This window comes from Dendrobates tinctorius, unplaced genomic scaffold (assembly GCF_039654945.1).
Source record: "Dendrobates tinctorius isolate UK_male_01 unplaced genomic scaffold, ASM3965494v1 ptg000160l, whole genome shotgun sequence".
Classification (NCBI taxonomy): Eukaryota; Metazoa; Chordata; class Amphibia; order Anura; family Dendrobatidae; genus Dendrobates; species Dendrobates tinctorius.
In genome coordinates, this window is record NW_027361827.1 from 9188828 (window position 1) to 9214452 (window position 25625).

At 44.8% G+C, this 25625-nt stretch overlaps 1 protein-coding gene and 1 long non-coding RNA gene across 5 annotated transcripts in view; one reads left to right on the plus strand and one right to left on the minus strand.

Annotated features, from left to right (window-relative positions):
- LOC141052422 (uncharacterized) overlaps positions 1 to 21981 on the minus strand; it is a 127904-nt gene extending 105923 nt beyond the window's left edge. For all 4 annotated transcript variants that reach the window (XR_012220810.1, XR_012220808.1, XR_012220807.1 and 1 more), the window contains exon 1: positions 21301 to 21981. This is a non-coding gene — a long non-coding RNA (uncharacterized lncRNA). The remainder of the gene's footprint in view (positions 1 to 21300) is intronic.
- The window catches only part of NANS (N-acetylneuraminate synthase), a 64955-nt gene continuing 59318 nt past the window's right edge, over positions 19989 to 25625 (plus strand). The window contains exon 1 of the mRNA XM_073549651.1: positions 19989 to 20194. Within this exon, the coding sequence (XP_073405752.1) occupies positions 20063 to 20194 (132 nt within the window). The 5' untranslated portion in view covers positions 19989 to 20062. The remainder of the gene's footprint in view (positions 20195 to 25625) is intronic.

Below are 25625 nucleotides of genomic sequence, written 5' to 3' on the forward strand. Positions count from 1 at the left end.
CATACAGGCTGTTTTTTCTGTTACCATTTTGTTTTTGGTTTATGAGGCATTAAGACCACAGGGAGGCTTTAACCACCCATGTGCCTGAGGCTACCTCGAGGAGCAGCTAAACCTGTCAACCCCTCAAACATGGTGTTTCGAATGCGGGCAACGTTCCAGGAACACGTGTAGCAGCGGTGGACAAATCGGATGTCCTGGGTTAAGGCAGCTTTGGAGATGGAACACCAGTCGGACAAAATGGATGAGCTACTCAAACACCTGATCCTGAGCCAGCAGCAGCACCACCAGGTACAGCTAGAGACAAATAAGCTCCTAATGCAATGGATAAAGCAGCAGAAAATGCAGATGGAACTCCTGATGGGAGAGGTCCACAGCAGAGAAACCGCCCCTCCCCCACATCAAGGTGATGACTTCTGCGTCTGGAAAGCGGTAAGGCGAGCCATGCAAAAGAGGACCCCAGGCGATGATATAGAGGCGTTCTTGACTGTTTTTGAATGGGTTGCAGAGTGGGTGTGATGGTTACGTGTGACTGGATACACCGCCTCCAGCAGGGTGAATTTCTCTGACACACGTGACCCTGGATACACCTCCTCCAGTAGGATGAATTTAAATAATATAACGTGCAGCCGGATACACCGCCTCCAGCAGGCGAATTTCAGAATTACACGTGTATCTGGATACACCGCCTCCAGCAGGGAAAATTTAAATAATAAAGGGAAACACCAGGGAAACCGATACAATGGAGGGCCCTGCGATAGGGAACGGGGACATGGAGACCTCCTGCACTCCCCTGAGTCATTGTCTCTACACTCCAGACAGTCCCTATGCAGGTTCCGCACCTGGCGCCGAGCAGGATACCTAAAAACCCTAGCTCGCCCTGCACCTAGCCCTTTCTAGTGAAATGGACGGTGCAGAAACTAATCCCACCACTGCACTGAAACACACAAAAGGAAAGGTACAAACAGGGATAACACCACTTAGCTTTGGTCTGTCGCTTTTGCTCCCAGCAACAGAGTCCAGCACCAGAATGCAGCTTTCCTCCTGAATAGCTGCTGCTTCACCAAGCTTTGTCAGAGCTGCAAGGAATTCCTATCTGTGGTTCCTTCCACACCAGGACTCTGACTGAGCTGCAAGGAACTCTCTCTAGCTCCTTCCTCCACCAAGGATAGTTGAAATGACCAATATCACCAACAGTGATTGCAACACCTGACACTCTTTTATAGGTCAGAGCCAGAGCAATCACACCTGCTTTATAATCACGTGCACTAAAGTAACCAGAGTGCAATGACCCTAACAGCTACCAGGGGCAAAACTAGAACTGAAACCACCACAGTGCAATGACCCTAATGGCCACCGGGGGCAAAACTAACTTTAAGCACACAGCTTAAGGAAAAAAAAGGTTACTTCTGCATTTATTTGTCATAATCCAACCTGGATCATGACAGTGGGAGAGGCTGCCCCGGGAACAGTGGGTGGAGGTGCTGGCAGGTGAACCCCAGAAAACGTGTTTTGACTTGGTCTTGCAGGATGCCTGGGAATATGCCAATTTGTAAACGGAGATATTGGCACGCTCAGGAGTCACGATGTCTATCAGAGCCCAAAGGGTTCATCACTCTGCGTATTGTGGTGACAAACCTCCCCGCTCACAAATGTTTGGCTTGTTGTATTTGGTCCAGAAATAGTCGCAGCCAGAGTCCTCTATTCCAGCCCAGATGGTCGAGCGGGTCATTATGGACCGATTTATTCACTCTCTCCCCAGGCTGGTGCAGACCTGGGTTGTACAATGAGACCCAAGGAATGCGGATGACCTGGTGGGCCTCGCAGAAAGGTACCATGTGATCGAGAGGTCCTTGAGGAAGCCAGGGGGTGGTACATCTCTATACTGGGATACCCAGCGGGAGACCGAGTCCCAAAGGAGGGTTAACAGAGCCACCACGAGGGGGAGTCCAAGGTCTCAAGGAGCTGCTGAGGGGCTACCGAATGCTGCTGCTAAAGACCTGATCTGCTGGTGGTTTCACGGTCCTGGACACATAGAATCCCGTTGTCGTATCTCTGCCGAGCAGATAGATTGCAGCCTCGGCAGGCGGTGCTCGTATTATGCCTACCCAGCCTACAGTGTGGACTATCAGACCAGAGAAGGGCTGCAGTCATGTCCTATGACCATAAACGGAGTAGTGGTGTCAGGACTCTTGGACTCTGGGAGCTTGGTGACCCTGATAAGGGCCACGCTTCTGGGTCGCCCTCCCAGGGCCGTGGGGTACTCGGTACCGGGCCGGTGTCAGTGGGATATGTCACGGCAGGGTCCTTGGCCCTGGGCGCCCAAATCAATGGTGGTTTGTAGTTAATGGAATGGAATAATTTGTGATGCCACCTGTGGTGTTTGGCAAGCAAGATGTTAAGCCAACGCTGCGTGCAGATCCTCTGGGGCTGATGGTGTGTTGCAGCATAGATGGTATAGCTCCCCACAGGTGAAACTGTAACCCAGGGCAGTGTAGTTGCAATAGATGATAATAGGCACAGGCGGTGTGAGGGATGCTGGTACCCAGATGTAGCTGTGCTGACGGTGTTAGCGCACAAATGAAGGGAAGACACCAGGGCTTGCAGTTCCAAAGCTTTACTCACAGTTTGTGGTACACACTGGTGCCTGCCTCTGTGCCATGTCCTCCGGGGCAGAGACTCAATCAACCTCCCAGGCAAGTCAGGATTCTCCTCTCCAACACTCCGTCAACAAGTACCTCTCCTGAATGACTCCTCTATTGCACCTTTTAGTGTGAAGAGCTCCAGTACCGTGGTACTCTGAAGTTCCTCCTGTCAGATGTTCCTAACAACTCTACTTGTATGACAGACAGCTGTCGCCTCTCTCGGGGACTCCCTTCTCCGGAGTCCTGGCTCTCTATTCAGTTGCTGTTGTGCCCAAGTCTTTGATGGGAGTAGTGCCTTTACAGCCAACTACTCCACCGGTGTCTGCTGCAGAACCATAAGTGTCCATACAACCTCGGGGACCGGGCCCTAGCCTTGCGCTGAGAACCTATAGGCAGGGTTCCTCTTCCAACCCACAACTCCTCTCTGTTCTCCTACTCCTTCGTTCCGCACTGTTCTTTCTCTCTCTTATGGAATTTTAGGCTGCAGTTCTACGTCTTTCTTCTTCTGTTCCTTTCCCGTTCCAGCTGCAGCACTCCTTCCTCCATCCCTTCTTCCAGGGATCCTCACTCCTATCTGAGTGACTTCTTACCCGCCTGACCTTCTGCCAGACTGAACCTCTAATCCTATACTTTCCCAATCTTTTATATATCTCAACTCCACCCAGCTCCCAGCACTTCTCGTGTTACGAAGCAAGGACCCACGAAAGGTGCTCTGCTACCCTCTAAGCATGGAGCCGCATTGTGGTCCTGCTGAACTATCCCGTGTGTGGGGTGCGGGTGTTGGAGTGTGGAAAGGAGTTCCCAACTTATCTAGTTGGTGGGGCACTACACCTTAGGAGAAGGTGCAGTACCTCTGTGGTGACTGAGCCTCAGGGGCGCCACACTTCCTCACCAGTTGATCACAGGGAAACATGTGGGCATCCACTATATCCACAGGGATGCCAAAGACTACCCTGTTGCCAGAGTGATGATTTAAATGAGCTGTGATATGGAGTTCCATGAGGTCGAGGTAGTCAGAGACTTGCTGCACACCATGATAATCGGGCAGGACTTTGACCTGTTCTGGGATTTGTGGGGAAAAGCAGGGGTGTCCAGTGCCTCAGGCAGGAGCCAACGCAACCCTGATGAATCCCCATTGCAGTCGGAGGTGGAGGAGTTCCCCTTGTGTGTCCTAGCCGGTGATGAGGACAAATCGGTGATCAGGGAGGCAGAGCTGGGAGTGTCTGGTGAAAATTTTGGGACTGCTCAAATGTTGGATCTTACCCTAAAAGGGGCCTTTGAAAATGTGACTGATTGATGGGGTTGCTCAAGAGCCAGGGGCTGACACCATGTACCCACACTTTGCAGTCAAAAGCGAATTGCTGTATAGAGTGACTACACTGAGGTAAGGTTAAATAGTGAAGCATCTGTTCCTACCAGCGGAGGGTTCTAGACATGTTCCATTCGCATTTTTGGGGGGACATCTGGGGGTGGAGAAAATGCAGGAGAGAATACTGCAGAGGTTCTATTGGCCGGGATGTTATCGGGAGATCCAGAATTATTGTAGGTCCTGCCCCACCTGCCAGATAACGACTCTCTCTGCGCATTTCCAAAGTCCTCTAGTCCCGTTACCAGTAATAGAGATCCCATTTGAGCAAATGGCTATGGACTTAGTAGGTCCGTTAGTTAAGTCGGCACGAGGGCACCAATATATCCTAGTGGTAATGGACTATGCGACCCGGTACCCTGAAGCAGTATCCCTAAGGAACCCTTTGGCTAAGAGTATCGCCAGGGAACTTGTCCATATTTTTGCAAGGACAGGCCTGCCGAATAAGATTCTGACAGACCAGGGAACCCCGTTCATCAGCAAGGTTATGAAAGGACTCTAGGGTCCTCCAGATTGCCCAGTTGCGAACCTCAGTGTATCATCCACAGACCGATGGCCTAGTAGAGCGTTCAATAAAACCCTGAAAGCAATGTTCAAAAAGGTCATTGAGAAGGACGGTCGACACTGGGACTATCTGCTTCTGTTTCTGCTTTTCTCCATCAGGGAAGTTCCCCAGGTCTCTACTGGCTTCTTGCCGTTCGAGCCCCTGTATGATCAACATCCGCGAAGGCTCATGGACATCACCAAGGAAACATGGGAAGCTGAGGTCACGTCACTCCACACCAGAGCATTTTAGAGCATTTCACCTAGCTGCAGGAAAGAATGGCGAAAGTGATGCCTATTGTGAAGGAGTATCTTCTCCAGGCACAGGAGGCACAAGCAAAGGTGTATAACCGATCAGCGAGGCAAAGGCAGTTCCAGGCAGGGGACCACGTTCTAGTGCTTATCCCCACGGTAGAAAGCAAGTTCCTAGCCAAGTGGCAAGGTTTATACGAGATGGTTGAAAGACTGGTCAAAGTTAATTACAAGGTTCAAAAGCCGGGGTCTATCATATGAACTTGCGAAAACCCTGCAGAATCCAAGAATCGCTGGACACCCCTTGCCTGGGAGCCAGTCCCAAACTCACCATGGAAGATGTCACCATTGCAGAGACTCTTACGTCGGCCCAGAGGAAACAGTGACATGAGCTGTTACAGTGGAACCGTGATCTATTCTCAGAGTTGCCGGGGCATACGCAGGTGGTCAAGCATGACGTGTTGACAGAACCGCACATAAGGGTGAACCCCAAGCCCTAAAGAATTCTGGAAGCACGGAGAGAGGTGATATCCAAAGAGGTGAAGAGGATGCTAGACCTCGGGGTGATAGAGGAATCGAAAAGTGGATGGTCGAGTCCTATCGTCCTCGTACCGAAGCCTGACAGGCTGAATTCATGTGAGAAATGCCTGTTTGTTAGGGAATTCCCACATGTGTTCAGGGTGTCCAGCAGCCATAAATCATGCAGCTGAGGCGACAGAAACTAAATCTCCGAGCACACCAAAATACTCGGAGATCACCCAATCATGTACAAATATGTGACCTTGGCCGTTTTGAGTACGGTCAAGGTTTTTTGCTATTTTATAATATCAAAGCCATGGAGGTCTATATATATTGTTAAACTATCTATTGTACATTCATTATTGTGCATACATTTGTATACATGTGTGTGTATATATATGTATTTTATTTTCGGTGTATGCGTATATACACACTTCATGTGTGCATAGTGATTACCTTTTTTGCGCACTTATTGGTTGGAGTGCATAAAAATACATTTTGGCTGATTTGCTCTATTTTTTTTTTTCTCTTTAGATGTGGGAGGTACTGTGTTTTTGCATGATTTTGATGGATTATATACATTTTTTCCTACCATGTGATGCATAGACAGTGCCAGGTTAGTGATTATACGAAGGCAAAGGATACTTTGTGCTATTTGTGCTGAAGGCTTTGCAGCCTCTGGTTTGCATCCCTTTATACACAGCAACACTAGTTGCTGTATCAGACCGGTCTGAATAAACTGAATACACTGCGCAGGCGCAAACAAACCAATACAGCGGTATATGGAATGATCTCGCGGTCTTCCCGCGAGATTTCGGCGAGATGGGACAATCCAGCGGTCCTCTCGGGAGATTTTGGTGTGAACACCGGGCTGCACGAGACATCTGCAGGGCCATGACCGCTGGGGAGTTTTCACACACCAGATGACGTTTAAGGTATTATCTACATGCTATTTAAATGCTGAGTTTGGGCCAGCAAGCACACACCCCCTGATGAAGCTGCTTTAAGCAAGCGATACGCGTGGGGTTTCTCCTCACACCCCTGCTCCATGTCTTCAGCCCTGTGTTAGCTTTATTTTGGATGCCTATGGGCATTATTCCCTTGGCTATCCACAGACTTCATGGGTGCCTGGCCATCCACCAGCACATCATCTGGCAATATTGAGCTGGCTTTCAGGGTTTTTGCTCATTAGGTGGCACAGTGAGTATGTAGCTACAACTTCTCTTACATTTTATCAGCCTTATTTGTTTGCAGGCTCCTGAATTGTGGTCCTGGAAAGTTTGTACATTGGGCTGGTATATAGGAATCAATTTGGAGACTACATATGTCTCAGAAAAAACTCTGCACACATGGTGTATTGTGATGGCTTTTCATTGTCTGTACTCTTAATGATACAAAAAGGGCTCTATACCTATTATGGCTGTATGTGATTATTATATGCAGGGGTGTTACATGGACTTCCTTTGTCCTTTTTAATTGTTTTTAACACGTGTGTTGTGTTTTCCAATAAAGCATTTTTCTACGATTATTATGTGTTATCAGATTTAATTGGTGTGCAGGCCATTCTTTGCTTGGTCTTTTTTCTCTTACATTTCATGGTTCTCTCCATGCAAGGCATTTGCACCCTCATATATAGAACCCATTGATTGTTTGGTGCACCCTTTTTATACAACATAATGTCAGTGTGTTTTGCACACGAACACACGGTCCGTGAAAACTCGCTGACATGTGCATAGACCCATTCATTTGAATGGGTCTACGTGTGTCAGTGTCTCCGATACGTGTGAAAACTGTCACCACACGTACCGGAGACACTGATGTGTGAAACTGGCCTAACGTGGCTTCCAGGTATACATAAACTGGCCAATTTTTGCGATAACATTCTTAATTTTTCATATTTCTAGTGCAAGAAAGAAACAAGAAGAAGAAGCACAGAATGGAGCGCACTCTCAGCTGAATATCACTATGCAAAAAGACTTTTATTGTTCATACAATGCCAAGAAAACCAAGCGCATAATAAAAACAGTTAAAAAACACCAATGAAAACAATGTGGGTAAGGCCTGTTTCACACATCAGTTTTTTTGGTCAGTCAAAATCCGCTAAAATGGCGAATAACGGATCCGTTCCTGTACTGACCACATATATATATATATCACACAGGAAACACTGAGTAGGCTGTATATATATCAATCACACAGGAGACACTGAGTAGGCTGTATATATATCACACAGGAGACACTGAGTAGGGTGTATATATATATCACACAGGAGACACTGAGTAGGCTGTATATATATCACACAGGAGACACTGAGTAGGCTGTATATATATATATCACACAGGAGACCCTGAGTAGGCTGTATATATATATATATATATATCACACAGGAGACACTGAGCTGGCAGTATATATATCACACAGGAGACACTGAGTAGGCTGTATATATATATATATATATCACAGGAGACACTGAGTAGGCTGTATATATATATCACACAGGAGACACTGAATAGGCTATATATATATCACACAGGAGGCACTGAGTAGGCTGTATATATATATCACACAGGAGACACTGAGTAGGCTGTATATATATATCACACAGGAGACACTGAGTAGGCTGTATATATTATCACACAGGAGACACTGGGTAGGCTGTATATATATCACACAGGAGACAATGAGTAGGCTGTATATATATCACACAGGAGACACTGAGTACGCTGTATATATATATATCACACAGGAGACACTGAGTAGGCTGTATATATATATATATCACACAGGAGACACTGAGTAGGCTGTATATATATCACACAGGAGACACCGAGTAGGCTGTATATATATATCACACAGGAGACACTGAGTAGGCTGTATATATATATCACACAGGAGACACTGAGTAGGCTGTATATATATATATATATCACACAGGAGACACTGAGGTGGCAGTATATATATATATATATATCACACAGGAGACACTGAGTAGGCTATATATATATCACACAGGAGGCACTGAGTAGGCTGTATATATATATCACACAGGAGACACTGAGTAGGCTGTATATATATATCACACAGGAGACACTGAGTAGGCTGTATATATATCACACAGGAGACACTGAGTAGGCTGTATATATATATATCACACAGGAGACACTGAGTAGGCTGTATATATATCACACAGGAGACACTGAGTAGGCTGTATATATTATCACACAGGAGACACTGGGTAGGCTGTATATACATCACACAGGAGACAATGAGTAGGCTGTATATATATATCACACAGGAGACACTGAGTACGCTGTATATATATATCACACAGGAGACACTGAGTAGGCTGTATATATATATCACACAGGAGACACTGAGTAGGCTGTATATATATCACACAGGAGACACCGAGTAGGCTGTATATATATATCACACAGGAGACACTGAGTAGGCTGTATATATATATCACACAGGAGACACTGAGTAGGCTGTATATATATCAAACAGGAGACACTGAGTAGGCTGTATATATATATCACACAGGAGACACTGAGTAGGCTGTATATATATATATCACACAGGAGACACTGAGTAGGCTATATATATATCACACAGGAGACACTGAGTAGGCTGTATATATATATATCAAACAGGAGACACTGAGTAGGCTGTATATATATATATATATATATATATATATATCACACAGGAGACACTGAGGTGGCAGTATATATATATATATATCACACAGGAGACACTGAGGTGGCAGTATATATATATATATCACACAGGAGACACTGAGGTGGCTGTATATATATATCACACAGGAGACACTGAGTAGGCTGTATATATATATATCACACAGGAGACACTGAGTAGGCTGTATATATATATATATATATATATATCACACAGGAGACACTGAGTAGGCTATATATATATCACACAGGAGACACTGAGTAGGCTGTATATATACAGTGGGGAAAAAAAGTATTTAGTCAGTCAGCAATAGTGCAAGTTCCACCACTTAAAAAGATGAGAGGCGTCTGTAATTTACATCATAGGTAGACCTCAACTATGGGAGACAAACTGAGAAAAAAAAATCCAGAAAATCACATTGTCTGTTTTTTTTTCATTTTATTTACATATTATGGTGGAAAATAAGTATTTGGTCAGAAACAAGCAATCAAGATTTCTGGCTCTCACAGACCTGTAACTTCTTCTTTAAGAGTCTCCTCTTTCCTCCACTCATTACCTGTAGTAATGGCACCTGTTTAAACTTGTTATCAGTATAAAAAGACACTTGTGCACACCCTCAAACAGTCTGACTCCAAACTCCACTATGGTGAAGACCAAAGAGCTGTCAAAGGACACCAGAAACAAAATTGTAGCCCTGCACCAGGCTGGGAAGACTGAATCTGCAATAGCCAACCAGCTTGGAGTGAAGAAATCAACTGTGGGAGCAATAATTAGAAAATGGAAGACATACAAGACCACTGATAATCTCCCTCGATCTGGTGCTCCACGCAAAATCCCACCCCGTGGGGTCAGAATGATCACAAGAACGGTGAGCAAAAATCCCAGAACCACGCGGGGGGACCTAGTGAATGAACTTCAGAGAGCTGGGACCAATGTAACAAGGCCTACCATAAGTAACACACTACGCCACCATGGACTCAGATCCTGCAGTGCCAGACGTGTCCCACTGCTTAAGCCTGTACATGTCCAGGCCCATCTGAATAATAATAATAATAATAATAATCTTTATTTATATAGCGCCAACATATTCCGCAGCGCTTTACAGTTGAACAGTTTCAAACACAACAGTCATAAGTAACAATGTTAACAATACAATAATTAAAGCGAAATAAGACGACCCTGCTTGTGGAGCTTACAATCTACAATGAGGTGGGGGAGATACAAAGCATAGGTTTGTATTTACAATGATGTATTTACAATGATGGTCCAGCCATCTTCAGGGGGTGGGGGTTAGATGGAGATAGTGAATGGGCTACACACACACAAACATAACATGACTTTGATTACTGAATGTGATAGGCCGCTCTGAACAAATGCGTTTTGAGCGAGCGCCTAAAACTATGCAAATTGTGGATGATCCTAATATCTTGGGGTAGAGCATTCCAGAGGATTGGCGCAGCACGGGAGAAGTCTTGGAGTCGGGAGTGGGAGGTACGGATTAGGGCAGAGGTTAGTCGAAAGTCATTTGCAGAGCGCAGCGGTCGGTTAGGCCGATAGACAGAAATGAGGGAGGAGATGTAAGGGGGTGCCGCACTGTGGAGAGCTTTGTGGGTGAGAACAAGTACTTTGAATTGTACCCTGTAATGAATTGGCAGCCAGTGTAACGACTGGCGAAGAGCGGACGCGTCTGAGTAACGATTAGCCAGATGGACAACCCTGGCTGCTGCATTAAGGATAGACTGGAGAGGGGAGAGTCGAGTGAGAGGGAGGCAAATTAATAGAGCATTACAGTAGTCCAGGCGGGAGTGGATCAGGGCGACAGTGAGAGTTTTTGTTGTTTCCATGGTGAGAAAAGGGCGGATTCTAGAGATGTTCTTTAGGTGTAAGCGGCATGAGCGGGCAAGAGATTGTATATGGGAGGTGAAGGAGAGATCGGAGTCGAACATAACACCCAGACAGCGTGCCTGCTGTCGGGGTGTTATTATGGTGCCACCCACAGAGAGGGAAATGTCAGATTTAGGGAGGTTAGTAGATGGTGGGAGCAGAAGAAGTTCAGTTTTGGAGAGGTTGAGTTTCAGATAGAGAGCAGACATGATGTTGGAGACTGCAGACAGACAGTCAGTGGCGTTCTGTAGTACAGCGGAGGTAAGGTCAGGGGATGATGTGTACAGTTGTGTGTCATCAGCATAAAGATGGTACTGAAAGCCAAATCTGCTGATGGTCTGTCCAATTGGGGCCGTATAGAGAGAGAAGAGAAGGGGGCCAAGGACTGAGCCCTGAGGTACCCCAACAGTGAGAGGAAGAGGAGATGAAGTGGAGCCAGAAAACAGAACACTGAAGGAGCGGTCGGAAAGATAGGAGGAGAACCAGGAAAGAACAGTGTCCTTAATGCCTAGTGACTGGAGCCTAGAGAGTAGGAGAGGATGGTCAACAGTGTCGAAAGCTGCAGAAAGGTCGAGAAGAATGAGCAGAGAGTGGTCACCATTACGTTTTGCTGTCAGAAGGTCATTGGTCACTTTGATGAGTGTAGTTTCTGTCGAATGTAGGGGGCGAAAACCGGACTGTGAAGGGTCTAGGAGGGAGTGAGTGGAGAGGTAACGGGTAAGGCGTGAGTATCTCAGGCGCTCCAAGAGTTTAGAGATGAAGGGGAGATTGGAGACTGGTCTGTAGTTGTTTGTGCAGGATGGGTCGAGGGTGGGTTTCTTTAGTAATGGAGTAATGATAGAGTGTTTGAAGGAGGAGGGGAAAATGCCAGAGTAGAGGGAGAGATTAAAGATTGTAGTTAGGTGAGTTGTGACGACTGGGGAGAGAGACTGGAGGAGATGTGAGGGAATGGGGTCAGTTGTGCATGTAGTCGGACGAGAAGAGGAGAGGAGCCTGGAGACTTCTTCTTCTGTGATGGGATCGAATGTGGAGAGTGAGCCAGGGGGAATGCAGGGAGGGATGGGAGTCACTGAATTTGGTGATTGGGAGCGGATTTCCTGACGGATATTGTCTATTTTCTCTATAAAGTGGGAGGCAAGGTCATCAGCGCAAATGTCTGTGATAGGGGCTTGTGCTTTTGGCCTGAGGAGGGAGTGAAAGGTGTCAAAAAGTTTCTTGGGGTTGTTGGATAGTGAGGAGATCAGGGTGGTGAAGTAGGTCTGTTTGGCGAGGTGAAGGGCAGAGTTATAAGTCCTTAACATAAATTTGAAGTGTATGAAGTCTTCTGGTGTGCGTGTTTTCCTCCATAAGCGTTCAGCACACCTAGAGCATCGCTGGAGAAATCGGGTTTGCGATGTGAGCCAGGGCTGTTTCACTCTGTGTTTGGAGGTTCTGAGGGTGAGGGGAGCTACTTGGTCAAGGGTGCTTCTAAGAGTGTCATTGAAGTGATGTACAGCCAGATCAGGACAGGACAAAGAAGAGATTGGGGACAGTGATGAGTGTAGGGAGTCTGAAAGTGTATGAGGGTTAATGGCTTGTAGATTTCTGACTGAATGGTAGGTAGGAGGGTGCTGGGGTGAGCGAGGATTTGTGAGTGTAAAGGAGAGAATGTTGTGGTCAGAGAGGGGAAGCGGTGAGTTATCTATGTAGGAGATTGAGCAGAGCCGGGCGAAAACCAGGTCCAGGGTGTTACCGTCTTTGTGTGTCTGAAGTTTGCTAGAGAGCATTTGGATGATCCAGAGGAGTTTTGGGAGAATGTCCTATGGTCTGATGAAACCAAACTGGAACTGTTTGGTAGAAACACAACTTGTCGTGTTTGGAGGAAAAAGAATACTGAGTTGCATCCATCAAACACCATACCTACTGTAAAGCATGGTGGTGGAAACATCATGCTTTGGGGCTGTTTCTATGCAAAGGGGCCAGGACGACTGATCCGGGTACATGAAAGAATGAATGGGGCCATGTATCGTGAGATTTTGAGTGCAAACCTCCTTCCATCAGCAAGGGCATTGAAGATGAAACGTGGCTGGGTCTTTCAACATGACAATGATCCAAAGCACACCGCCAGGGCAATGAAGGAGTGGCTTCGTAAGAAGCATTTCAAGGTCCTGGAGTGGCCTAGCCAGTCTCCAGATCTCAACCCTATAGAAAACCTTTGGAGGGAGTTGAAAGTCCGTGTTGCCAAGCGAAAAGCCAAAAACATCACTGCTCTAGAGGAGATCTGCATGGAGGAATGGGCCAACATATCAACAACAGTGTGTGGCAACCTTGTGAAGACTTACAGAAAACGTTTGACCTCTGTCATTGCCAACAAAGGATATATCACAAAGTATTGAGATGAAATTTTGTTTCTGACCAAATACTTATTTTCCACCATAATATGCAAATAAAATGAAAAAAAACAGACAATGTGATTTTCTGAATTTTTTTTTCTCAGTTTGTCTCCCATAGTTGAGGTCTACCTATGATGTAAATTACAGACACCTCTCATCTTTTTAAGTGGTGGAACTTGCACTATTGCTGACTGACTAAATACTTTTTTTCCCCACTGTATATCAAACAGGAGACACTGAGTAGGCTGTATATATATATATATATATATATATATATATATCACACAGGAGACACTGAGGTGGCAGTATATATAGATATATCACACAGGAGACACTGAGGTGGCAGTATATATATATATATATCACACAGGAGACACTGAGGTGGCAGTATATATATATCACACAGGAGACACTGAGTAGGCTGTATATATATATCACACAGGAGACACTGAGTAGGCTGTATATATATATCACACAGGAGACACTGAGTAGGCTGTATATATATATCACACAGGAGACACTGAGTAGGCTGTATATATATCACACAGGAGACACTGAGTAGGCTGTATATATATATCACACAGGAGACACTGAGTAGGCTGTATATATATCACACAGGAGATACTGAGTAGGCTGTAAATATATCACACAGGAAACACTGAGTAGGCTGTATACATATATATATATATATCACACAGGAGACACTGAGTAGGCTGTATATATATCACACAGGAAACACTGAGTAGGCCGTATACATATATATATATATATATATCACACAGGAGACACTGAGTAGGCTGTATATATATCACACAGGAAACACTAAGTAGGCTGTATATATATATCACACAGGAGACACTGAGTAGGCTGTATATATATATATCACACAGGAGACACTGAGTAGGCTGTATATATATCACACAGGAGACACTGAGTAGGCGGTATATATATCACACAGGAGACACTGAGTAGGCGGTATAGATATCATACAGGAGACACTGAGTAGGCTGTATATATATCACACAGGAGACACTGAGTAGGCTGTATATATATATCACACAGGAGACACTGAGTAGGCTGTATATATATATCACACAGGAGACACTGAGTAGGCGGTATATATATCACACAGGAGACACTGAGTAGGCGGTATAGATATCATACAGGAGACACTGAGTAGGCTGTATATATATCACACAGGAGACACTGAGTAGGCTGTATATATATATCACACAGGAGACACTGAGTAGGCTGTATATATATATCACACAGGAGACACTGAGTAGGCGGTATATATATCACACAGGAGACACTGAGTAGGCGGTATAGATATCATACAGGAGACACTGAGTAGGCTGTATATATATCACACAGGAGACACTGAGTAGGCTGTATATATATCACACAGGAGACATTGAGTAGGCTGTATATATATATATCACACAGGAGACACTGAGTAGGCTGTATATATATATATCACACAGGAGACACTGAGTAGGCTGTATATATATATCACACAGGAGACACTGAGTAGGCGGTATATATATCACACAGGAGACACTGAGTAGGCTGTATATATATATCACACAGGAGACACTGAGTAGGCGGTATATATATCACACAGGAGACACTGAGTAGGTGGTATAGATATCATACAGGAGACACTGAGTAGGCTGTATATATATCACACAGGAGACACTGAGTAGGCTGTATATATATATCACACAGGAGACACTGAGTAGGCGGTATATATATCACACAGGAGACACTGAGTAGGTGGTATAGATATCATACAGGAGACACTGAGTAGGCTGTATATATATCACACAGGAGACACTGAGTAGGCTGTATATATATATCACACACGAGACACTGAGTAGGCTATATATATATATATATCATACAGGAGACACTGAGTAGGCGGTATATATATCACACAGGAGACACTGAGTAGGTGGTATAGATATCATACAGGAGACACTGAGTAGGCTGTATATATATCACACAGGAGACACTGAGTAGGCTGTATATATATATCACACAGGGGACACTGAGTAGGCTGTATATATATCACACAGGGGACTCTGAGTAGGATGTATATATATCACACAGGAGACACTGAGTAGGCGGTATAGATATCATACAGGAGACACTGAGTAGGCTGTATATATATATCACACAGGGGACACTGAGTAGGCTGTATATATATCACACAGGGGACTCTGAGTAGGCTGTATGTATCACACAGGAGACACTGAGTAGGCGGTATATATATCACACAGGGGACTCTGAGTAGGCTGTATATATCACACAGGAGACACTGAGTAGGCGGTATATATATCACACAGGGGACTCTGAGTAGGCTGTATATATATCACACAGGGGACTCTGAGTAGGCTGTATATATCACACAGGAGACACTGAGTAGGCGGTATATATATCACACAGGAGACACTGAGTAGGCGGTATATATATCACACAGGGGACTCTGAGTAGGCTGTATATATATATATCACACAGGGGACTCTGAGTAGGCTGTATATATCACACAGGAGACACTGAGTAGGCTGTATATATATCACACAGGAGACAGAGTAGGCGGTATAGATATCATACAGGAGACACTGAGAAGGCTGTATATATATCACACAGGAGACACTGAGTAGGCTGTATATATATATCACACAGGAGACACTGAGTAGGCGGTATATATATCACACAGGAGACACTGAGTAGGTGGTATAGATATCATACAGGAGACACTGAGTAGGCTGTATATATATCACACAGGAGACACTGAGTAGGCTGTATATATATATCACACAGGAGACACTGAGTAGGCTGTATATATATATATATCACACAGGAGACACTGAGTAGGCGGTATATATATCACACAGGAGACACTGAGTAGGCGGTATAGATATCATACAGGAGACACAGTAGGCTGTATATATATCACACAGGAGACACTGAGTAGGCTGTATATATATATCACACAGGGGACACTGAGTAGGCTGTATATGTATCACACAGGGGACTCTGAGTAGGCTGTATATATATCACACAGGAGACACTGAGTAGGCGGTATAGATATCATACAGGAGACACTGAGTAGGCTGTATATATATATATCACACAGGGGACACTGAGTAGGCTGTATATATATCACACAGGGGACTCTGAGTAGGCTGTATATATATCACACAGGAGACACTGAGTAGGCGGTATAGATATCATACAGGAGACACTGAGTAGGCTGTATATATATATCACACAGGGGACACTGAGTAGGCTGTATATATATCACACAGGGGACTCTGAGTAGGCTGTATATATCACACAGGAGACACTGAGTAGGCGGTATATATATCACACAGGGGACTCTGAGTAGGCTGTATATATCACACAGGAGACACTGAGTAGGCGGTATATATGTCACACAGGGGACTCTGAGTAGGCTGTATATATATCACACAGGGGACTCTGAGTAGGCTGTATATATCACACAGGAGACACTGAGTAGGCGGTATATATATCACACAGGAGACACTGAGTAGGCGGTATATATATCACACAGGGGACTCTGAGTAGGCTGTATATATATCACACAGGGGACTCTGAGTAGGCTGTATATATCACACAGGAGACACTGAGTAGGCTGTATATATATCACACAGGAGACACTGAGTAGGCGGTATAGATATCATACAGGAGACACTGAGTAGGCTGTATATATATCACACAGGAGACACTGAGTAGGCTGTATATATATATCACACAGGAGACACTGAGTAGGCAGTATATATATCACACAGGAGACACTGAGTAGGTGGTATAGATATCATACAGGAGACACTGAGTAGGCTGTATATATATCACACAGGAGACACTGAGTAGGCTGTATATATATATCACACAGGAGACACTGAGTAGGCTGTATATATATATATCACACAGGAGACACTGAGTAGGCGGTATATATATCACACAGGGGACTCTGAGTAGGCTGTATATATATCACACAGGGGACTCTGAGTAGGCTGTATATATCACACAGGAGACACTGAGTAGGCGGTATATATATCACACAGGGGACTCTGAGTAGGCTGTATATATCACACAGGAGACACTGAGTAGGCGGTATATATATCACACAGGGGACTCTGAGTAGGCTGTATATATATCACACAGGGGACTCTGAGTAGGCTGTATATATCACACAGGAGACACTGAGTAGGCGGTATATATATTACACAGGAGACACTGAGTAGGCGGTATATATATCACACAGGGGACTCTGAGTAGGCTGTATATATATCACACAGGGGACTCTGAGTAGGCGGTATATATATATCACACAGGAGACACTGAGTAGGCGGTATATATATCACACAGGAGACACTGAGTAGGCGGTATATATATCACACAGGAGACACTGAGTAGGCGGTATATATATCACACAGGAGACACTGAGTAGGCGGTATACATATCACACAGGAGACACTGAGTAGGTGGTATAGATATCATACAGGAGACACTGAGTAGGCTGTATATATATCACACAGGAGACACTGAGTAGGCGGTATAGATATCATACAGGAGACACTGAGTAGGCTGTATATATATATCACACAGGGGACACTGAGTAGGCTGTATATATATCACACAGGGGACTCTGAGTAGGCTGTATATATCACACAGGAGACACTGAGTAGGCGGTATATATATCACACAGGGGACTCTGAGTAGGCTGTATATATATCACACAGGGGACTCTGAGTAGGCTGTATATATCACACAGGAGACACTGAGTAGGCGGTATATATATCACACAGGAGACACTGAGTAGGCGGTATATATATCACACAGGGGACTCTGAGTAGGCTGTATATATATCACACAGGGGACTCTGAGTAGGCTGTATATATCACACAGGAGACACTGAGTAGGCTGTATATATATCACACAGGAGACACTGAGTAGGCGGTATAGATATCATACAGGAGACACTGAGTAGGCTGTATATATATCACACAGGAAACACTGAGTAGGCTGTATATATATATCACACAGGAGACACTGAGTAGGCAGTATATATATCACACAGGAGACACTGAGTAGGTGGTATAGATATCATACAGGAGACACTGAGTAGGCTGTATATATATCACACAGGAGACACTGAGTAGGCTGTATATATATATCACACAGGAGACACTGAGTAGGCTGTATATATATATCACACAGGAGACACTGAGTAGGCGGTATATATATCACACAGGGGACTCTGAGTAGGCTGTATATATATCACACAGGGGACTCTGAGTAGGCTGTATATATCACACAGGAGACACTGAGTAGGCGGTATATATATCACACAGGGGACTCTGAGTAGGCTGTATATATCACACAGGAGACACTGAGTAGGCGGTATATATATCACACAGGGGACTCTGAGTAGGCTGTATATATATCACACAGGGGACTCTGAGTAGGCTGTATATATCACACAGGAGACACTGAGTAGGCGGTATATATATTACACAGGAGACACTGAGTAGGCGGTATATATATCACACAGGGGACTCTGAGTAGGCGGTATATATATATCACACAGGAGACACTGAGTAGGCGGTATATATATCACACAGGAGACACTGAGTAGGCGGTATATATATCACACAGGAGACACTGAGTAGGCGGTATATATATCACACAGGAGACACTGAGTAGGCGGTATATATATCACACAGGAGACACTGAGTAGGTGGTATAGATATCATACAGGAGACACTGAGTAGGCTGTATATATATCACACAGGAGACACTGAGTAGGCGGTATAGATATCATACAGGAGACACTGAGTAGGCTGTATATCTATATATCACACAGGAGACACTGAGTAGGTGGTATAGATATCATACAGGAGACACTGAGTAGGCTGTATATATATCACACAGGAGACACTGAGTAGGCGGTATAGATATCATACAGGAGACACTGAGTAGGCTGTATATCTATATATCACACAGGAGACACTGAGTAGGCTGTATATCTATATATCACACAGGAGACACTGAGTAGGCTGTATATCTATATAGCACACAGGAGACACTGAGCTGGCAGTATATACATCACATAAGAAACAATAAGACGCTGTTAACACCATGTAGGACACATATACTTTTTGGGAACGGGCTTGTTTGGAGAAGGTCCAAACTGGTTTCAGGTTTTCTAAAGCGCCAAGCAGTTAAAGACAGTGGACAATTTGGGAGTCTTGAAAAAGGACACACAAAAACAACACTTAGGAAACGGACAACATCTGAAAAACATGCATATCTGTGATCAGCCTAGGTTTCCGATGGGACTGCTTAGCACTGAATGTGCTCCACGTGCGCGCGCACGAGAGATGAGAACGCGCGCAATGAATAAGCTGAGGGCGATCTGGAGGAACAGTCAGGACGTGCAGCACGTGACCTCTACTCCAGACGCGACCTCAGCTCTCCCTCAGAGAGACAGTGCTGCATTCTGCCGGCCACTCACGGTACTCACGCCACAAATAAAGGCAGGGGCGTGGCCACGGCTGCTCAGCCCAACCTACCCCCTAGCTGGATCAGGTGACCACACTTCCTTGTTTGCCGGCGTTTGATTGGCTGAGGGTGTGGCTCTGCGGAGAACACGTCACTGACAGGCAGCGCAGGCGGCTGCAAGAGAGGTTAAAAGCGCCCGGACTCCGCATCCACAGCCCCGCACTCCTCGCCTCCAGCTGCCTGCAGTCACCATGTCTCTCGAGTTTGAGCTGTGCCCCGGCCGTATGGTGGGCGGCGACCACCCATGCTTCATCATAGCTGAAATTGGGCAGAATCACCAGGGCGACCTAGAGATCGCCAAGAAGATGATTCGCTTGGTGAAGGTAAGAGGCTGGCTGTATGGTGCTGGGGCAGTGCCAGCCATACCGGTGCCACCCTCAGCAGGGGATGACTGGGCTCCTGCCATGGAGTGTCCTCGCTGTGCACAGACCCCCAGAGACCAGTGGCACAGAGCCGGCATCTCCCTGCTGTCTGCATGGTGACAGTGTGGGTGTTAGGAGTGGTGTGAGTGGGCTTGCTGCAAGATTCCTGCCAACGTGTAGGGGGTGAAGCTTCCCCAGCTTGCCCATTGCGAGGACAACCCCCCCCCCCCTGTTTCCCCCGGCTCGCCTATAGCGAGCGAAGCCCCCTGTTTCCCCCGGCTCGCCTATAGCGAGCGACCCCCCCCCCCTGTTTCCCCCGGCTCGCCTATAGCGAGCGACCCCCCCCCCCCCCCCCCCCTGTTGTTTCCCCGGCTCGCCTATAGCGAGCGACCCCCCCCCCCCCCCCCCGCCTGTTGTTTCCCCGGCTCGCCTATAGCGACAGAATCCCCCTGTTTCCCCGGCTGGCCTATGGCCAGTGTTTGGTCTGTATTTAGCTATTCCCTCCTCTTTACTGGTCTGGATGTCTCAGGGTGGAGTTTAGGGGTGTACTAAAAAACGAGTAACTTATTGTTCCAAAAATCTAGACGTATAGTAGGTTTCCTGGGCCTCTTGGGTGGGGATATCTGTGGATTATATGGGATTTGTGCTCCTTCTCCCGCTAACAGGTGTATATTACATTTGCTTTACTTGTTGGATGGGGAATGAACATCAATATATGTAGATTACCGGGACAGAAAACATCTCATACATGCAGGTGTATATTGTATTACCAGTGCAAAATCATTAAGGAATGCGCTTACCACAGGGGTAGACAATTAATTTTCCCGAGGAGCCACATGAGACCGTGACTGCTGTGGAGGGCCGAACCAATAGGCTGAAATTAATTCTACTTAATATTGATATATAACTACAATTAATATATCACTTAATATTGAGCATAATTAAGTATGCTGACACCCCCCTACAGATCGTATGAGCCCACACAGCCTCCCAATGTGAAGCATGACACCCCCATGCCCACTCAAACATCCCATAAACATGGAAAAAATAACGCACCACTTACTCACCTTGGTCCAATTCCCCGACGCGTTGCTTCTGTTCCTGTCTCCGATGCGCTGACTCTCAGCAGTAAAAAGCTGAGGTGATTGACTTGTGTCAGTTGTTTCACATGCTGATTGGTGGAGGAGGTGGCTGGAGGCCCCGCCTCAACCAATGAGGTTGACGCAGATGGGACAGTGTGCAGACTCTGCCCAGGTCTGGGTTAGCACCATAAACAGGATGATGGTGGTCAAGCTTGTCTGTATTGGAAGCTTACAGCATGGGTACATGTTACAAGTACATTCTTGGCCTAAACAATAACGCTAAGCACAGAAACCCACCAATATGGACATCACTTGCTGATCAGTCTTCCTGTTAAAATACCAGACTAGAAAGAGTACATAAGACATCACAAGAATTGGAGTTCTGGATTCTTGATAAGATTTACTTAGTCCTGAGCTACAAGTGGTTGTCAGCGTTGGCACGCTGTTCCTCCGGTGGTCCGTCAGGTAACCTTTAGCACTAACAGGACCTGTGTTAAGTAGGTGGTCACGTGATTGGAGCCGGTATAATGCAGAGGACAAAAAAATTCCAACGCGTTTTGGAAATCACTTGGTTTCTTCAGGGATTGTCCTCCATTGTTTTTAAATGCCCTCTGTGCTCTGTCAGGTGACACTCATTGGAAAGCAAAAAGTTCAGTTTCATTATTACGACCTCTTGTTCTTAGTGTCTAGCTGAAGTATCCAGCGGCTTTGAGGCCTTGACATTTTGCCTTATGAAATCTCCATTGCGCCAGTGTTTCCAGATGATTTGTATGCCCACTACATCAGTGCCTTGTAATGAGCCTAATGAAATTCTGAAAAATTTTGAAAGGGGATGAGTTGTTTTTTTTTTTTTTTTTTTCTATTACGGAGGTGCTAACTCTTTTGTTCGTGGGACGTTTAGTGCGCCCCACATATAACTTTTTTTTTTGTGTTTTGGGACATTTTATTTTTTAGCATAGATAGCCCCGTAGGTTATACATGTAGTAATACCTGAAATTTGACATTCTGTGTCCCCTTTAGTGTTCAGACTGCTTGTTATTGTGCAATGTTTTGCACATCTTAAATTTTCGGCACAGGAAAAAAAAAACCTTTTTAGATCTTGTTGAAAAAGCCCCAATTTTTTTTTTTTTTTTTTTTTTTTAATGAGGATTGCGCACAGACAGGGCAATCGTATTCCCCAGCTCACAGGCTTTTTTTTTTTTTTTTAAATAAATCTGGCATGTTTAGATAATTTGTCCCCCATAATTTTTTTGTCTTTTAGAATATCCCAGTGTCGTTGACAATTTGTGTTTAAGATATATGTACCGTATCTGAGTTATACTCGGTAATAATGGGCACTGTCATAGTATCTTAATCTCCATCTTTTTCACTTTTAATATGAAGGTCCACCCTAGAAATCTATTTCACACTTTTTCTAACTTTTTTATCATATCCTTTATTTAGGAATTTTTGTGAGTCTATGCCTCCTTGGCAAAAAGTTGGGAACGGGAGCAGTTTCTGTGCGACCTCATATTGACTATGGGGAACATTGGTCAGCCTTCTCGGTAAATGTCTGTATTAGTCCTTCTTTGATAAATGTATTTAGATCGAGAATTTTCTCAGAACTAGTTGTAGACATAAACTTTAAATAAAACTAATTTTTACTAAATCAAGATGGCGATTCCCAACCCCCAGATCATATAAATGGCATCAATAAAACGTTGCCAGGGCACCAGGTTCGTGCGCAGCACGCCATAAGGGTAGATGGTAAGGTCTTCCCATCTCCCTACGTAGAGGTTGGCATAACTGGGTGCAAACCTGGTCCCCATGGCAGTACCCCACTGTTGGGTGTAGCAGTCTGCCTCGTATTTAAAGAAAAAAAAAAAAAAATACACTTGATCTGGGGGGAACCTGTGATTGGTTCAAAGTAATAAACTGCGGCTTCAATCTTGTTGAATGGCTGTATATAATGATGTAATCTTTAACATGCCCATAATGTAGTGGTCTTGCCACTGTAATTGGTTTGTTGTAAGACATGTTTGCTGTCTTTAAGTTTGTTTAAAAAAACATGCTTTTAGTCCCCTGGTAATAAGAACCTTCATCTCTGAAACAAAGTTAATGTGTGGTCAGCATCCATCTTTCTGTATGTTCTATTTTCCCCTAAAAGTTTCATTAACTCCTTGTGATACTGGTCATAGTCCAATATCACGATACTTCCCCTTTATCCGCTGGGCATATACCATAATATTTTGATCTGCACTTGTAATATAGCCCGATGTTAATAAAAATTGAGATTATAGCTAATATTCAAACATCTTTTCTCACTGACCTGCTTAATGTTGTCAAATATTTTTCGAAAGGAGTCAAAAGCCATTGAGTATTTGTTTAACGGATGGAAATTAGATTTGCTATGTTGGGCAGTGTGATTTTTATCCGGGTTCATTATTTTGGTTTAGAACACTATCACTAGTGGAACCTTTTTTGACAAAATACTTTTTAATCGCTAACTTTCTCATGAATTGTTTTCTTCCAATAAAGGCCTGAAACTTACCAAGTTTTGTTACAGTAGCATACTTGAAACTTGATGAATTTTTGGCCATCAGTGTGGTGTGTGTGGTTTTTTTTTTTTTTTTTTTTTTTCCCCCCCCCCCCCCCCCATTTCTTTTGAATGAGTTCGCCTCTGTTTCCTCTGGGGCCCAACTGAAATGTATCTTATGTGATGCACAAAGTAGCAAGTATTTTGTGAAGGGCACAGAAAATGACACATGGTTTTCTAAGTAATTTAAAAATATAAACCTGAAAATTGTGATGTGAATTTGTTTTCAGCCCTGTAGTCTGATACCCCCAAACAAAATACAGAGTGACCAATTGCCTACTGATGTCACATAATAGAGGTGAGCAACTGTGCCTTTTTTAGGGTCGAGTCGGGTTTCATGAAACCCGATTTTCACAAAATTACTCTTCACAAATACTTTGCTACTTTGTATTGGTATATCACATAAAATACGGTACATTAAAGTTTGTGGGTGTAACACGGAAAAGTTTGCAGGGTATTTATTCATTATATTCTCCCCCCCCCCCCCCCCAAGACCCTGTTGACCTGTTTACAGGGAAATGTACACGTATCCCATATTCTGGGCTGAGGATTCAGTGTCCATTTTGGTGGAGTTGGTATAAAATGGACCAACTCGGACTCCTAAAGTATATAATAAATTGGGTTCAGTGCAGAAGGTGCTGTAAATGTGTTTGACTTCCTGACTCCACAGCCCTTCATATAATCTACATGGCTTTCCATGTTACAAAAAACATATACCCCTATTTTAGGTATGTTTATTCCCCTGAAATCTACATATATTCCATATCTAAGGCCGGTTTCCCACGTTCTGATATTTCTGGTACTGGAGATGTCTGTGTGTCAACTTGTCACATTCATGTGCTGTCCGTGTATTGAAACAATTTGTTTCTATGTTAACCCTATGACTTTTAAAATGCACAAGGACGCTGTCCGTGTGCGGTACGTGTTTACACGGACCCAATGACTTCTATGGGACCGTGCTGTCGCTCAAAAAACAAACTTGTCAGCGTGTTTTGAGTGAGTCTACGTGTGTCAGTGTCTCTGGTACGCGAGAGAACTGTCACCACACATACGGAGACACTGACGTGTGAAACAGGTGTAAGATGCAAGGTAAATAGCCTACTCTATGAACAAGCTGCGGCGATTCTGGATGTGTTCAATGAGCACGTACCTGGAATCACTGTGCGTACAGAAGGCTTCAGCTCCGTCCAAAGCGCAAGGAATGCACTAAGTGGAAACATACCCTTATATTTCCTCTTACAACTTCAGCGATACCAAATGTTGGTGCTTTTTGTTTTGGTCCCTTACGGAACTTAACCCCTTAGCGTCCAATGATGGGCAGAGTCCGTCACTGGATGTCCCCTTTCTCTGGCAAGCGACAGCTGATCTGATCACATGACATGTGCCCCTAACAGATGCTGGTAGAATCGTGATCCACCCACAGCTGTAACATGTTAAATGACAGTGGCATTTAACATGAACATGCAGGAGGCGCCTCATTCCCTCCTCCCATCGGCGCCCGTGTCACATAACAGGTCGCCAATGGGTTGGCATGACAACAAGGGGTCAGCAGGGGACCCCTGTGGTTGTGATGGCCAGATAGCTATGAGTGCCGCCCAGCGGTCGGCGCTCATAGAAAGTGAGCATATCTGCTACAGAGAGCAGCTTCTAGTCTACGATGGGGACTATTGAAGCAAATAAGAAAAGATGTTTTTAAAAAATGTAAAGGTTCAAATCATCCCCCCCCCCCTTCACC